Here is a 15,157-nt window from a genome sequence, read left to right on the forward strand (position 1 = left end):
TGCCAAGAAAGTTGTTGTGTGTGTTTCATTCCACGTAATGACCACGAGCCTCAGCCATGAGGAATACGACTATGAAGAATTAAACATGGAAAATAATGTAAGACTCTAGCAGCATCGCAGATGCGAACCCTTGGTCGCGTTTTTCACACATTTCCTGCGTTATCTCAGTGACTGTGTCTCGATTATTTTGTTTGAATTGCTGAAGGTTCATTGGCCTGTTAGCATAGACGCGTCCCTTTAGATAGCCCCCCACAGAAAAAAGTCAGGAGCTGTTAAATCAGGCGATCTTGGGGGCCAATCAATGTCACCGTTTCTCGAAATTATCGACCGGGAAATATTCTTCTTATTATACCGGGAAATGTTTCGTAAAACATAATTACACGTTCTAATAATGAAAACACAATGTTCCGTCGTAAAACGCTCCATAATAAATTTGCCGTATCTACACAAAGAAATATTCATGCAACAACTGTCTTATTTACCTACCGCCAAAACAAAATGGCGGCAAAAAAAAGTTGTATACTTACCTCCAAGTTGGCCACCCTGTACTTTTTGTCTTTGTGGTAATCGTATTTCCTTACGAACTAAATGTTATACAAGGTTATTTTAGACACTAGACAGCTGACGTCATAAGCAACGACGTTGGTTCGATCAGCTGAATCTTCAAAATTTCAAGGTTATTTTTTACGATGACGGGACTTCACGGCGTCGCAACCCCGAATACAAATGGGAACACGAGATGTGAGAGTTAGGACAACAGTTGAGTTTTTATTTATGTAAAACTAGCTGCGTGCCGGGGCTTCTCTCCCGTTAGAATTTCAGGATAAAAAATACCCAATGTGTTATTCCAGGTTATATTCTACCCGTGTATATTACATAACAATCGATTCAGTAGATTTGGCGTGAAAGAGTAACAAAGAATACACACATACGTCTACGCAACCTTTCGCATTTATAATATAATATTAGTAGGTTTGATGTTTTTTTTATTACTTTCTACCGTGTGGATCAAAAATTGGTATAAAAATAAAAGCCCAAATAATATCACAATGTGTACTAACATAATTTATTTGCTTAAAGTCTTTTGTAGTTTAAGTAGCTGTGCATTCTTGCTTTTCCTTTTCTCCTTCTTCAATTCCCCAGATTCTATCGCCTTCTTCATTACCTACAACAGAAAATTGTAGGTTAGTATTTCATCGATCATCAACTGCCATTTAAACGTCCCCACTGCTGGGACTGCTGGGCTTCGCTCCAGTGGGAATTTCCGGATAAAAAGTAGTTATATTCTACAAGTGTACCAAATTACATAACAATCCGTTCAGTAGATGACGCGTGAAAGAGTAACAAATATACCTGTATGTATGTATTTGTTACTCATACACACACGGATTATTCGGATTCTTGAATTAACTATGATTATAAACAAATATCGGAAACAATATTTCAAATAAATAAAAAAATAAGGGCGCCGGCGTCGTGGTAGACCACGAACAAAATGGCGGAATGATTTAGACAAGTTTCACCGCGGCTGGCAACAAATGGCTCAGGATAAAGACCTTTGGAAGACAAAAGGGGAGGCCTTGCCCAGCTGTGGAACACAAAATACAGGCAATTTAAAAAAGCGGCCAAGTGCGAGTCGGTCTAGCCCATGAAGGGTTCCGTAGCAGCAAGTAACATAACATAAAAGTTGTTGTTGATAGATTTTTGTATATTTGTTTTATATTTGCGTTGATTGAATAAAAGGTAAATTGCGGTTTACGATTTATGATGTATAAAAAAACTTATTACTAGATCTCGTTCAAACCAAGTTTCGGTGGAAGTTTATATAGTAATGTAGTTCATATATTTGTTTGAAATTTATCATTCTCATATTTTAGAAGTTACCACTTTGGAAGTGTCTATCGCGCAAACTATTCAGTTTAGAAAAAAATATATTATAAACCTAAATATCATTTTTGAAGACCTATTCATAGATCCAAAAATATTTCTAGTTTTTTTTTTAGTTTCAGTTCTAAGTATGGAGATCCCCAAAATGTATTTTTGTTTTCTATTTTTGTGTAAAATCTTAATGCGGTTCAAAGAATACATCTACTTACCAAATTTAACAACGTTCTTATAGTTTCGGAAAGTAGCTGTGACGGAAGGATCGGACGGACGGACAATCTATAAGGGTTCCGTTTTTGCTATTTGACTACGGAATCCTAAAAAGGAAGGATTACTCCACAATCTTACCTGCAAAGCATTGTCCTGGCTGACTGGAAGCTGTTCGTTCAGCGTTGGATATTTGAATGAGAATGATTTCGGCAGCAGTGGACTGGACAGTAACGCGTTGAGTTTTCGCCTCTTGTTCTTTAGTACAATGTCTATTGACGGATCGGCTGATTTTATTGGACTGTGTATGGTGTTAAGGATTTTTTTGTTAGTCATAAGATATTGATAAGAGAGATTTTTGCTTCACAATTGAATTTCAAACAAATTATGATATTACTAGATGTTGTCCGGGGCTTCGCTCCCGTGGGAATTTTGAGACAAAATATAGCCTATCTTGAATAATGTACCTTTCTAATCTATACTATTATTATAAAGAGGTAAGCGTTTGTGAGTCTGTATGTTTGAGGCGGGTAATTTCCGAAACTACTGAACCGATTTCAAAAATTCTTTCACCGTTAGATAGGTACATTAGCCAAGATTGCTATAGGCTATATTTTATCTCAAAATTCCCACGGCAGCGAAGCACCGGGCACAATCTAGTGGTGAAATAATTTTCGCTAAGAAAGGATATTTCGAAATTCCAACCCTAAGGGCGTGAAATAGGGGTTGCAAGTTTGTATGAAACTTCCTTCGTTTTTGAAGTGAGACATAATGAAATTTTTAATTTAAATTAGTTGTTGTAGTAACAATAATAATTAATAAGATTTTAACTTCGATTCCATTCAAGAACTGAAATTCACGCGTGCGAGGTCGCGGGCAAAAAGCTAGTAGTATATAAGCTAGAGTTAAGCAAAATAAAGATGTCATATATTCACCGGTCACACACTGGTGTATCATTTACCAAGAACAACTGAGAATGTGGACCCAACACTTTCATACATACAATATGCGGGACGAAAGTTTGTAAAAAAACATATTTTTTTTTTCATTCAAAAGGATACAGATCGTCGTCATCGATGATCATGTCCATCTCCCTGGCAGCTTTCTCTTTCCAACCGACAGCCTGAGTCGTCCGTCTCTTTCTCAACTCCAAAGCGTCCAATTCCCGCGCGACTGTCACCGTCTCTTTCAGGAGTGATAGTGATGAGGAGGGCACTGGGAACGTTGGCACCTCTGACGCTAAAATAAATAAATACATTAGGACAAATCACACAGATTGAGCTGGCCCCAAATTAAGTTCGAGACTTGTGTTATGGGATACTAACTCAACGATACTATATTTTATAACAAATACGTATATAGATAAACATCCAAGACCCGGGCCAATCAGAAGAAGATCATTTTCCATCATGACCCGACCGGCGATCGAACCCGGGACCTCTCGGCTAAGAGGCAATTACTTTACCACTGCGCCAAGATAAAAGGTACAGATATATTTTCTCCTCATGCGTGTAAAGTTTTGATATTATGATTACGCTCCAGAGCATAAAGTAAAATCTTTGTCTATGTTTACTCCAAAGTGTAAAATGGAATGTCATACAAAAGTAAAAAGCTATAGATCATATAGACATCAGATCAGACAGACAGAAAGACAAACATTATAAAAAACAAATTGTTTTGGCTTCTGTTAATCCCATAAAGACACTCCATAACTATTTTTCATAAAAATTTTGTTATAAATTAGCTTTGGTCAGTACCTACTACCCTATGTCCTTCTAAATACTTCAAACTACATGTATGCAAAATTTCAAGAAGATTGGTTGAGTAGATAGAGCGTGAAGAGTTAACAAACATAACAAACTTACTTTCGCTTGTATAATATTAGTTGGGATATCTTCTATGTACAGACATAGCTTACAGATTTTAACGCCCGACGCAAAAAGAGGGGTGTCAAAAGTTGTGACTGGTAAGTATCTCTGTCTGTACGTAGCTCATCAACGGGTCAACCGATTTGGATGCGGTTTTTTTTTTATATAATAGATAATTTTTATGCGGTGGTTCTTAGATATGTTTGATAAAAATCGGTTTAACCGTTCAAAAGTTGGGGTTTTGTTTTAATTTGTCTAACAAATAAACTTGTATTATATGTATAGATATCTATCTATAGATAGTATACATTAGACTTACTCTTATTGAGAGTCCTGCAGAGTTTGCCATAGAGGTAAGCTTCCGAGGGTTCCATCATGAGAATAGTGATACCCTCTTTGCTGGCTCGAGCCGTGCGGCCGCTGCGATGAACATAGTTCTAAAAATAGTTAAGTTTCTTTTTTAATATACTTTTGAAAATAATAATGACATGAAAAAAATCTGGAATCGAGCGGGAATTGAACCCACGCCCCTGTCAGTGACAGTGTCCTGAACCACTGAGATATCGGACACATTCCCTCGATTATAATTTTTTTTCATCTGATTATTATTTTCGAAATTAGATAAAAACATATGTAACAAAACCATTTCTACCAGTTTTAAATTTATATTTTAAAAAATGGCATAATAGGGACCGTCACTGTTTGAATGAGTTTCTTTCGGCATTTCTTCTCAGCAGTGGTCGTTCCGAAATGCTAGTAGTATGTAGCTTTGGCAAATATCATATAATTTAGAATATGACGTGAAAAAGGCCTAATTTCTGAATAAATGATTTGATTTTGATTTTCGACACATATTATTGTAAATATCTCGAGTTCAAATTCTCACGATAAAACCTACTATACTATACTATATTTTGCCGATATCGTGAACCCGCTATACAGCTGTGAAAACCACATCCAATTTAATCCATTAGTTTTTGCTCGATGCGCGAACAAACATACATATAAATTGACAAACAGACAAAAATAAAAATAAAAAAAACATTGTTTTCGGATTCTTCTAGTCACATGAGGACTCTCCTATGTACAGACATACTTATAGTCCACTATGTATAGATAGATTATTCAAATAGAAATGTTTGCTTGATGTCGTCAAGGATGATATGCGTGATATTGGTCTGTCAACTAGGGATGCCGACGACCGTGCGAAGTGGAGACGCAAATGTAGGAAACCGGACCCTGGGCTCCAACGCTCGACAGCCGAAAAGGAACCGGGAAAACTGAGCCAAACAAGTCGTCTTTGGTCGTCTTTTCAACATGATTTTCAACAAACTTTCCACCAGCTTTATAGTTTTTGAGAAAAAAGTAGCCTATGTTTGAAAGGGGTCTTTAACTACATGCGCATACCAAATTTCATCGAACTCGGTCTAGCGGTTTAGCCATGAAAGCCGAACAGAGAGAGATACTTTCGCATTCTAACTAATATTATCAACGCGAAAGTAAGTTTGTCTCGTCTTCACGCTCTATCTACTCAACCAATCTTCTTGAAATTTTGCATACGTATAGTCTGAAGAACGGAGAGGGACATAGGGTGACTTTCATCCCGGAAAAATAACTGACGCCGCGGGTATAACGGTCTCTTAAATTTTTGTTTATAAACAAAAATTTAAGCCATAATGTAACACAGCATACTGTACTATGGCATAATAATTTTTAAGCATAACGTTCTTACGCGTAACAATTTGAACCATAACTAACAGTTTTTTTTTAACCCAACCTAAAAGTTAATTATGCCACATTTACCCGTATGCCAAAAATCAATTATGCCTTAGACTTATTATCCCAAAATAACAATTTTAAAGAATAATAAGACAAAATAGTGGTTCCCTATTTTTATGCATACAATTTTATGTCATAATTTTACATGGCATACTTTTACTTATCATAATAATAGTTACGCACAATATTAATTTGGCATAATGTTTTAGTCACAATTTTGTTACGCATACCTATAACAATTTTTAAGCATAATATTCTAAAGCATTATTGGTGGCCCAAGGGCCACACCGCCGCACATAAACCTACACTAACACTATAGCTTTATGCAAATCAAAATACATTAGCCTAAACTATAATTATGCTTATTTAAAAGGTATGCCAGAAAAACAAGTAAGTATATCAAAATAATATTATGTAAAAAAAAATATATGCCTAACTCGTTATGCAAAATGAAATTAGGATAAAAAATGTATTATTATTAAATTATGCGAAAAAAATGGTTGCCTGTAAAGTCGGTTTTACGGGCGAAGATTTTACGTGACAACGTCTTTTTACGCGCGCGGCAGACCGATCATAGTTGAGTGGGAGAGAGACGCAAGGCATTCGGCGGGGCTCTCTCTCGTTCGGTGGCTCATCGTAACGTTACCGGGCGTTACACTTTTTCATAAGTGACTCCCAGCCGCAACCTAATTTAAGACGTTGTCACGTCAAAAAGGGTTTCCCAAAATAGTTTATGCGATAAAAAGTGGCGCCGTGCACAAGCCAGTTTATAATGGAGATTCAATACATACTTCGGCAGTCCTAGGCACTTGATAATGTATGACGTGATCCACATCAGGTATATCTAACCCCCTCGCCGCCACATCGGTTGCTACTAGGACCCCGTGCGGGTCGTCCCTGAACCTATAACGTTAAAATATAATAAAGTTTTCATAGACCACAACTTGATTCCAAACATACAAACTCACAAACGCTTGCCTCTTTATAATAATGGTATAGATAGATTTCATTGAAATTGTTTAAACATAATCACTGGGTGGTGGTGTAATGGACACCCGCCTGTGGACCGAAAGGTCCCAGTTTCGAATCCTACTCGTGCCACATGAGCTTGTATACCAATCTGACTCATGTATAGTAGTTTTCATCGGCCACAGGTGAAGGAAAACATCGTGAGGAAACCTGCACACTGATTGATGGAACTTGTGTGTGAAATGGAGAAGGCAATGGTACACCACTCCATTAATAATGCCAAGAAAGTTGTTGTGTGTCATTCATTCCACGTAAAGACCACGACGCTCAGCCATGAGGAATACGACTATGAAGAAACATACTCATGACACTTACCTCTCTAAGTTTTTCAGTCTCTGTCGTTGCGGCATACTCGCGTGTAGCGGTAGAGGGCGACACTTAAGCAACGTGAACAGTTGCGCCAATCTAAATATAATGTTGGAGATATTAAACATCATTTAAAGGCCTATTACACCACTATCTGATAAAGTATCATATTGTAATCTGACAGCTAAATTAACTGCTAGATAAATCTGCCTGATGCGATTGGCCAGTTAGCCGTATACAAAACTTGTGAAACACAATTTTAATTTTATTATACGATATCTGTTTGATATATCATACTAGCTGCGCCCCGGGGCTTCGCTCTCGTGGGAATTTCAGGATAAAAAGTACCCTATGTGTTATTCCAGGTTATATTCTACCCGTGTACCAAATTTCATAACAATTGGCCTAGTAGATTGTGCGCGAAAGTGTAACAAATAACTTTTACATTTATAAAATTAATATAATTTAAGCTGTCGACAGTTTATAAGCAAGCCTTGAAACTGGCCCTTTTTTGTTGAAAATAAATCAAAAATTAGTTCAAACCTATACATTCTAAAGTTAAACATTCATTGACCACGAAAGTGATTTCCTAAAAAGTCTGTGTTAATTAATATTTCTGTATAATCATAAAAAGACATGGTTTTACATATTTAATAAAACTTTTAAGAAAAAACGGTAGAAATGGTAAAATCCTAGTTAATATTTATAAGGCCTGTGGATCGAAAGGTCTCAGTACCGTATCCTACTCGTGACAATCTGACTCATGTATAGTAGTTTACATAGACCACCACTTGCTTCCGGTGAAGGGAAACGTCGTGAGGAAACCTGCACACTGGTTGACAGTTTATTTCACTAGTGTGTATGCGACTACCTGCCACTACTAGACCACGGTACGTAAAAGTCAAAACAGATGCCTTTAGGCGAATTGAATTAAATTTGTAACACACTCGATATGATGAACTATCATTATAAATGCTAAAGTAAGTTTGTTTGTTACCCCTTCACGTTTTATCTACTCAATTTTGCACACATGAGGTTTGAATAATAAAATAAATAAATACATTAGGACAAATCACACAGATTGAGCAAGCCCCAAAGTAAGTTCGAGACTTGTGTTATGGGATACTAACTCAACGATACTATATTTTATAACAAATACATATATATAAACATCCAAGACCCGGGCCAATCAGAAAAAGATCATTTTCCATCATAACCCAACCGGGGTTCGAACCCGGGACCTCTCGGTTCAGGGGCAAGAACTTAACCACTGCGCCACCGAGGTCGTCCTTCAAAAGACTAAGAAAAACGCCGGCTTTGTACGCGTTCTTTCTTTATTTCACTGCTTTCTTTGTATGTGTTTTCTTCGTGCAATAAAGAGTTTACAAACAAACAAACAAAAAAATAAATTTACCTTCGAACACTGCCTATGGAGTTACAGAACACTATGGTCCTTCCAGGATGCCTCTTCAGGATATAGTATAAATAAATATCTTTTTGTTCTATAGAACAGGCTATGCGGCTTTCCGTTAGTGTTTCAGCTGTGCCTATAAACAAATTTTTTAGTAAATAAATACATTATGACAAATCACACATATTGAGCTAGCCCCAAAGTAAGTTCTATACTTGTGTTATGGGATACTAACTCAACGATACTATATTTTATAACATATACATATATAGATAAACATCCAAGACCCGGGCCAATCAGAACAAGATCATTTTCCATCATGACCCGACCGGGGATCGAACCCGGGACCTCTCGGTTCAGAGGCGAGCACGATACCACTTCGCCACCGAGGTCGTTAGTAAACGTGATTATGGCCTACCACGAAACATAGTACAAAATAACATAGCATTTTACTAACGTCCACATGCTGTCTCTTTTTCCCATATCGTGTAAAAAAGAAAGAGTGAAAAAGAAGTACCTAGATTCTGTGTGGTAATGTCGACAACTTTGGGGTCGGTAATGCCGACCATGTCGACCAAACGCTTGATCTTCTGTTGCGGCGTCATTTTTTCTATTTTTCTGTTCAGTATCTTGCCGCGCTTTGTTACCTGCGAAACAAAAAACAGATTTGACATTTGCTATCTCTGTCTGGTCTCTACACCTGGCTTTAAACACAGACAAGACCAAGTGTATTAAGTTCTCTCTTTCAAACGCACCCCAACTTGATATTCCTTTAGTAGTTAATGGTAAAGTATTAGAATGGGTACACAGTGCCAAGTTCTTGGGCATTACTGTGGATAGTAAGTTTAAGTGGGATAAACATATTGAAATCACGGCCAAAAAACTTAGTTCGGCAGCTTTTGCAGTGAGAAGGATCAGACAGTGTACAAACATCGAAACAGCTAGGCTCGTGTATTACAGCTACTTTCATAGCATAATGTCCTACGGATTATTGTTATGGGGTAATGCAGCTGACATAGGAAAAATTTTTGTTTTACAGAAACGAGCAATTCGTTTTATTTATGGACTTAAGCCTCGGGATTCCTTGCGAGAATTATTCAAATCGATAAATATTATGACTGTTGCATCTCAGTACATCTTCGACGTACTTATTTTTGTTAAATCTAACTTACACCTGTATAAAACATTGAGCGATGTTAACAGTGTAGTCACTCGTAATAGGCATAAACTTTGTATGAACAGATTCCGACTTAAAAAGGTTAGGCGGTCTTTCGTGGGTCAAAGTGTTAAATTGTTCAATAAACTCCCTGTAGAGGCTATTAACTTGCCAATGCCAAAATTTAAATCATATATTAAAAATGCTTTAATGGCTAATGCTTATTACACGATTAGCGACTATTTAAATGATAAAAATCCTTGGACCCTTCCTAAAACTTCCACCTCTCACACTTGATTTTAATTTTTTTATTATTATTTATATATTTTCTTGACATGTTTATTACATATATTTTGACATTTATTGTAAAACATATACGTGATTTGTGATCTCCAAGTGTCTGAAAGTAACATAGGTATCTATTATGTTAGATTATGGAGATCGAGTATGTCATGCACATTCAAATGGTCAAACCGGTGGCGGCGTCGTGGATCGGGTCGGGAGGTTCCCTCTATTGTGGTTGAGCTTCGCGATGGCTGACTCACGCGTCAACTCGTGAACGGGTGCTGCCGGGGGAACTGGTCAGCTCGATCTTTTATTAAAAGTTTTTTTTTTTTTTGTTTGGTTAATTATACGTATATGTATAAGTATATATATATTTTCCTTTCATCAGCACTTGATCACAATCATAATATGTTTCAGTATACCTTTTGACCATGTACTTTATTATGTACTTAATGTTATATTGCTGATAAAAAATTATACATGAATTTATATACAAAAAATGGCAAGCCCTTCTGGCATAATAGGGACCAACACTGTTTGAATGAGTTTCTTTCGGCATTTCTTCTCAGCAGTGGTCGTTCCGAAATGCTAGTAGTTTGTAGCTTTGGTAAACATCATTTAATTTAGATTATGACGTGAAAAAGTGCCTGTGAAGGCCTAATTTCTGAATAAATGATTTGATTTTGATTTTGATTTTGACACCATGTAAACACATCTGCGTTCGGCGCTATGACGCCGCGAAGTCCGAGGTCAGTGTAAAAAAATAATACAAAAATTTTGAAGACTGGGCTGTAATTTTACAACCGTCCGCCTACCTGACGTTAACCCTCCTTGGGAATGCTATCGTTGCCTGTCCCCTCCCTAGGCTATGTATCCATTAGTCGCCTCGTACGACGTCCACGGGAAGATATGGAGTGGTCCTATTCTAGGGCGGAACCACACGCTACAATTTATGAAAACTTTATATCCATACTAATATTATAAAGAGGTAAGCGTTTGTGAGTTTGTATGTGTGAGGCGGGTAATGTAGGAACCTATTTCAAAAATTCTTTGACCATTAGAAAGGTATATTGTCCAAGATTGCTATAGGCTACATTTTTACTCAAAATTCCCACGCGAGCGAAGCCCCGGGCAACATCTAGCATTCAATAAACGTAAAACATTGTGACCAAATGGAAAGAATGGATGGAGGCCTTTATCCAGCAGTGGTACAAATAAACAAATAAATAATGGCTCTAAATAAATATATAAATAATAATAAAACATTGTATTGAAAAATTTGGACCAAAGAGAGACAGAGAAAAGACATACCTTCTTCCCTTTCATGTGCGACGGCAAATCGTGCACCATGGTCAAGGTAGCTGAGAACACGAAGTTCTGCCTCGTGTTTCTTCGGCTGTCGTCGGCGTTTAGTCGCTCCAGTAACGGCTGGAGTTCTTCAAAATGACCGCGTTCTATCATACGGTCCGTTTCGTCTATGGCTAAGAACCTGTCATACATTATTCATTTTTAATCTAACTAATGCCTGCGACTATATTCGCGTCGGTTCTATTACTTCTTTGTGTATATTTGTATATTATGAGCTGCACATCAGATGTTACTGATTTTCGATTTTTATACGTGAAAATTGTAAGATTATCAAAATATTATTATATAAATAATGGATGCTTCCAGTATCCTAGTTATAGACGTGAAGTTATTATGTCCACTGTCATTTGCAGTGGGAGCCGTTGTGGAGGGGTGTAGTTAGTACTGTTGATCATAGACACATTGTTGTAGTTCACTAGTGAAGGTTTAAAACGTGTAGTGTGGGGACACCATGCAGTGTTGCACTGTAAAAGGACAGAGCATTTATTTTATACTCTACTAGCGGCGCGCCCCGGCTTCGCTCGGGTAAACCCAGAATAAAAAGTATCCTATGTCACTCCTTTAGGTTTCTTCTATCTCTTTGTTAAATTTCGTCAAAATCGGCTTAGTAATTTTTGAGCTTATTCACAACAAACAAAAATACAAATCTTGTATAAACCAAACAACAAACTTAGAATTAGGATAGGATGGATGTCTAAAACAAAGAAGAGACATACTTGACACAGTCCATCTGTTGCAAATGAGTTTGTCCTTGGCTCAACAGTTCCCATAACCGGCCGGGCGTGGCTACCACTATCTCTGGTCCTTTCTGTAGCACCCTCTCTTGTTTGACGGCAGCCATGCCACCCACTATCGTCGCTATTCTTATGCCTGTTGAGAAAAAAACAGTTTGAAACATATATTTTTGTGTACTTCATTTTATTTATTTAATCAAACTTTACACAAAATCTATATATAGAAGAAGACACTGAATGACTTACTGACATATCAACGCACAGCCCATACTGCTGGGGTCTAGAAACTACAAATTAAACATGTATGTTCTTTATGTGTGGTCTAGGGGTGCAATAAGAAAGGATTTTTCATAATTCATCTTCTAAGGGGGTTCAAAGTTTGTATGGGGTATTAGTTAAAGACTCCAAATATTTCACTGAAGGGAAAACACACAGTAAATTTAATATAGAACCACAACTAACCACTATATTTAGCCACTGCAATGAGATGCCTGCTTATCTGGATAGCTAGTTCTCTGGTCGGCGTCAGGATGAGGGCATACAGGGGTTTCCCGGTCTTGGTAACCACTTGCCCGGGGATATCTATGTCGTCTATCACTTTCACACAGCCTATGCCTGGAGTGATGGAAAAATTTATAAAATTACTATCACAAAATATCCAACAAACCTTTGCCTGTAACTTTTTTCGCAGCAAACGGTAGCATGTCCTGAAAGTCAAGTCTAACTCTATGTCAAATTTCATCAAAATCGGTCAAGTAGTTTTTGGCACATAACAGCATTCAAACAGGGTTGCCGTTACTTCTGATCTTTTAGGTTTGTCTTTTTCACTGGCCCCGAGCTTGACGGCGTCACAGCTCCGAATATAACAAGCAACACATGAAGGTTTTATTTATTTATAAAATAAACCATTTTTTAAATTAAATTGTGACATTTTTTGTGTATTGTGTCTATTTAGAGTATTTTTTAAAACAAAAAGACCTAGACTAAATGTATTCCCTCTCATATTTATTTTGTATTGTAACCCTAGATCTGAACTTTAGATCTGAACAAGTCAATTTTAATATATTACAGATAAACACAAATTAAAGCTTTACCTTGTTCATCCTCATCTATATCTTCTTCATTTTGACTACCTTCACTGTCTTCATCCATATTTTCTCCATTTTCACTTTCATCGTCAGAATGTACAGCTGCTTCATCACCTGTTTCATCATTTTCTGATTCGACTTCACCATCATCACTATTTTCACTTACATCATTATCATTTTCAGAATCAGAATTGTCATTTGAAACATCATTCTCTTTTTCTGAATCAGACTCAGCCAAATCATCTGAATCCAACATTTCTGACAAATGAACATAGTTGTCACTGTCACTGTCATTGCCTTCATCTGCAGAATTGTCTCTGCGTCTTATTGGTACATGATATTCCTCTAAATAATCATCTGCACTTTTTTTCTTTAGTCTAATGTTCTTTACTTTAGGTTTTTTATTATTCACATCGTTTTCTACATCCTCTTCATCAGATACATAACCATCTTCTGAAGATTCTTTCTCAACTTTCTTTTTCAAAGATTTCTTCTTTTGCTTATTGATTCTTGCAGGTTTTACTTCTTCAGTCTCTGATTTTCTCTTAACAGATGTCTTCTTGTATGGTATATCATACACATCCATACCACTTGCTGCTTCTTCTTTAAGTTTCATGATGCCACTGAGGATTGGCAGGCCAAAGGCAAGGGTCTTGCCACTACCAGTCTCAGCAGCGCCTAGAATATCTCTACGACCTGTAGAATGATTACAAATAAAAATCATTTACTAATTTAATAACATTATACTGCCTACCCTTATTTATATATACATACCCTTCTTGAATAATAAATAAACAAATCAAATTGTATGTAAAAAAAATGTAACATTGTATTATATGTCAATAAAGGGTGTAGGAGAACTAAAGAAAGACACAACAATTCACTTCGTACATATGTTGAGCTGTGCTATATGTAGTGGTGTGGGAAGCGTAATACCTGGTGTGTACTTGACTTCCTTCCCAGCTTCCTTTGCAGCTTCACTACCGAGTACATATTGCTCAGTGCAATGTCTGGTGGTGGGGGAAATGTTAATAGCTAAATAACAAAAATATAATACCATGAATAGCTGCAGGTAATGTAAGTTCCTGTATTTTAGTTGGCTTCTTAAAGCCAAGCTCCATGAGAGCCCTAACTATCGGCTCCGGCAACTTGTATTCATCCCACATCAGCATATCTTCAGGTGTCAGTTCAGATACCACACCAGTTATATCTTCACCAAGTTTTATTTTCCTTTCTTTGTTTTTGTTAACTTCTAACTTTGTTATTTTTGTTTTTTTATTCTGTTTCACTTCTTGTGTTTCTTTTGACACATGATCCGAATTGTCTTCGGATTTTGTCTTTGATTTTTTGTTTCTTTTCTTTTTAGATTTCTTTGTTTTCTCTATTTCATTTGTTGCTGAAGGTTTTATTTCATTACAAGTTTCGACAACAAAACCATTCGATAATTTCACTTTTTTTGTAGGGTCTTGTGGTTCCATATCATCTTCAACGGGGAGCTTGCGCTTCTTCTCTTTTTTCTGTGAAAGAAAACTTGGTTTAATACAATTAAAAAAGGAACATTCATACACAAAAATTAATGATAGATGCTGAAAAGACAAGTAATAAAGGAACGTGAATAGATCTATTGTACCATACATAAAAACAGATTTATAAATATGCTGCGATTTTAACGCCCAGGTTTAATAGAATTATAGGAGAAATTTAAATATATTCGAAATATATAGACATAAAAATAAGGGATTACCTTTTTGGTTTTAAGATTCTTACTCTCTTTTTCCATTCCATAGTTGGTGCATTCTTCAAGAGCCACAAAACCTTGGAAATTATCTGTCATTGAGACCGGGAACCCGCTTATAGCTACAGATTCCCATTTTAAGTTTTTCAGCTTTTTACTCATTGTATTATTAGCTTTTTTAATATAAATGAAATATTACACAAATTCTAACCTCTAACAAATGCAAACTAAGATGCAAACCAAACCGAACTCAACAAAACGTGAACCTGACATTGACGTTTTTGACAGTATCGTTCAGAAATTAATC

The 15,157-nt window shown here is 36.6% G+C and overlaps 1 protein-coding gene and 1 non-coding gene across 2 annotated transcripts; both read right to left on the minus strand.

Annotated features, from left to right (window-relative positions):
* Positions 1–1,039: 1,039 nt before the first annotated feature.
* LOC128679847 (uncharacterized protein) lies at positions 1,040–15,114 on the minus strand. The gene is made up of 14 exons (XM_053762313.1): positions 14,860–15,114; positions 14,173–14,632; positions 13,122–13,811; positions 12,490–12,642; positions 12,010–12,163; positions 11,237–11,414; positions 9,002–9,131; positions 8,488–8,620; positions 7,083–7,172; positions 6,530–6,641; positions 4,279–4,396; positions 3,153–3,330; positions 2,233–2,392; positions 1,040–1,165 (listed from the first exon to the last, which is right to left on the minus strand). The coding sequence occupies exons 1-14, from the start codon at positions 15,010–15,012 to the stop codon at positions 1,067–1,069; spliced, it is 2,808 nt and encodes a 935-aa protein (XP_053618288.1). The 5' UTR covers positions 15,013–15,114; the 3' UTR covers positions 1,040–1,066.
* On the minus strand, positions 8,805–8,877 carry TRNAQ-CUG (transfer RNA glutamine (anticodon CUG)). Its single transcript has one exon. It is a non-coding gene; the product is annotated as a tRNA-Gln (tRNA).
* Positions 15,115–15,157: the final 43 nt, after the last annotated feature.

This window comes from Plodia interpunctella, chromosome 22, assembly GCF_027563975.2.
Source record: "Plodia interpunctella isolate USDA-ARS_2022_Savannah chromosome 22, ilPloInte3.2, whole genome shotgun sequence".
Classification (NCBI taxonomy): domain Eukaryota; kingdom Metazoa; phylum Arthropoda; class Insecta; order Lepidoptera; family Pyralidae; genus Plodia; species Plodia interpunctella.

Coding starts and splice junctions, on each gene's coding strand:
- LOC128679847 (XM_053762313.1), bottom strand. CDS start 15,012: ATGAGTAAAAAGCTGAAAAACTTAAAATGGGAATCTGTAGCTATAAGC. Junction 4,397..6,529: donor AAGTGCCTAGGACTGCCGAA/GTATGTATTGAA, acceptor AACTATTTTTAG/AACTATGTTCATCGCAGCGG. Junction 1,166..2,232: donor GCCAGGACAATGCTTTGCAG/GTAAGATTGTGG, acceptor TTTCTGTTGTAG/GTAATGAAGAAGGCGATAGA.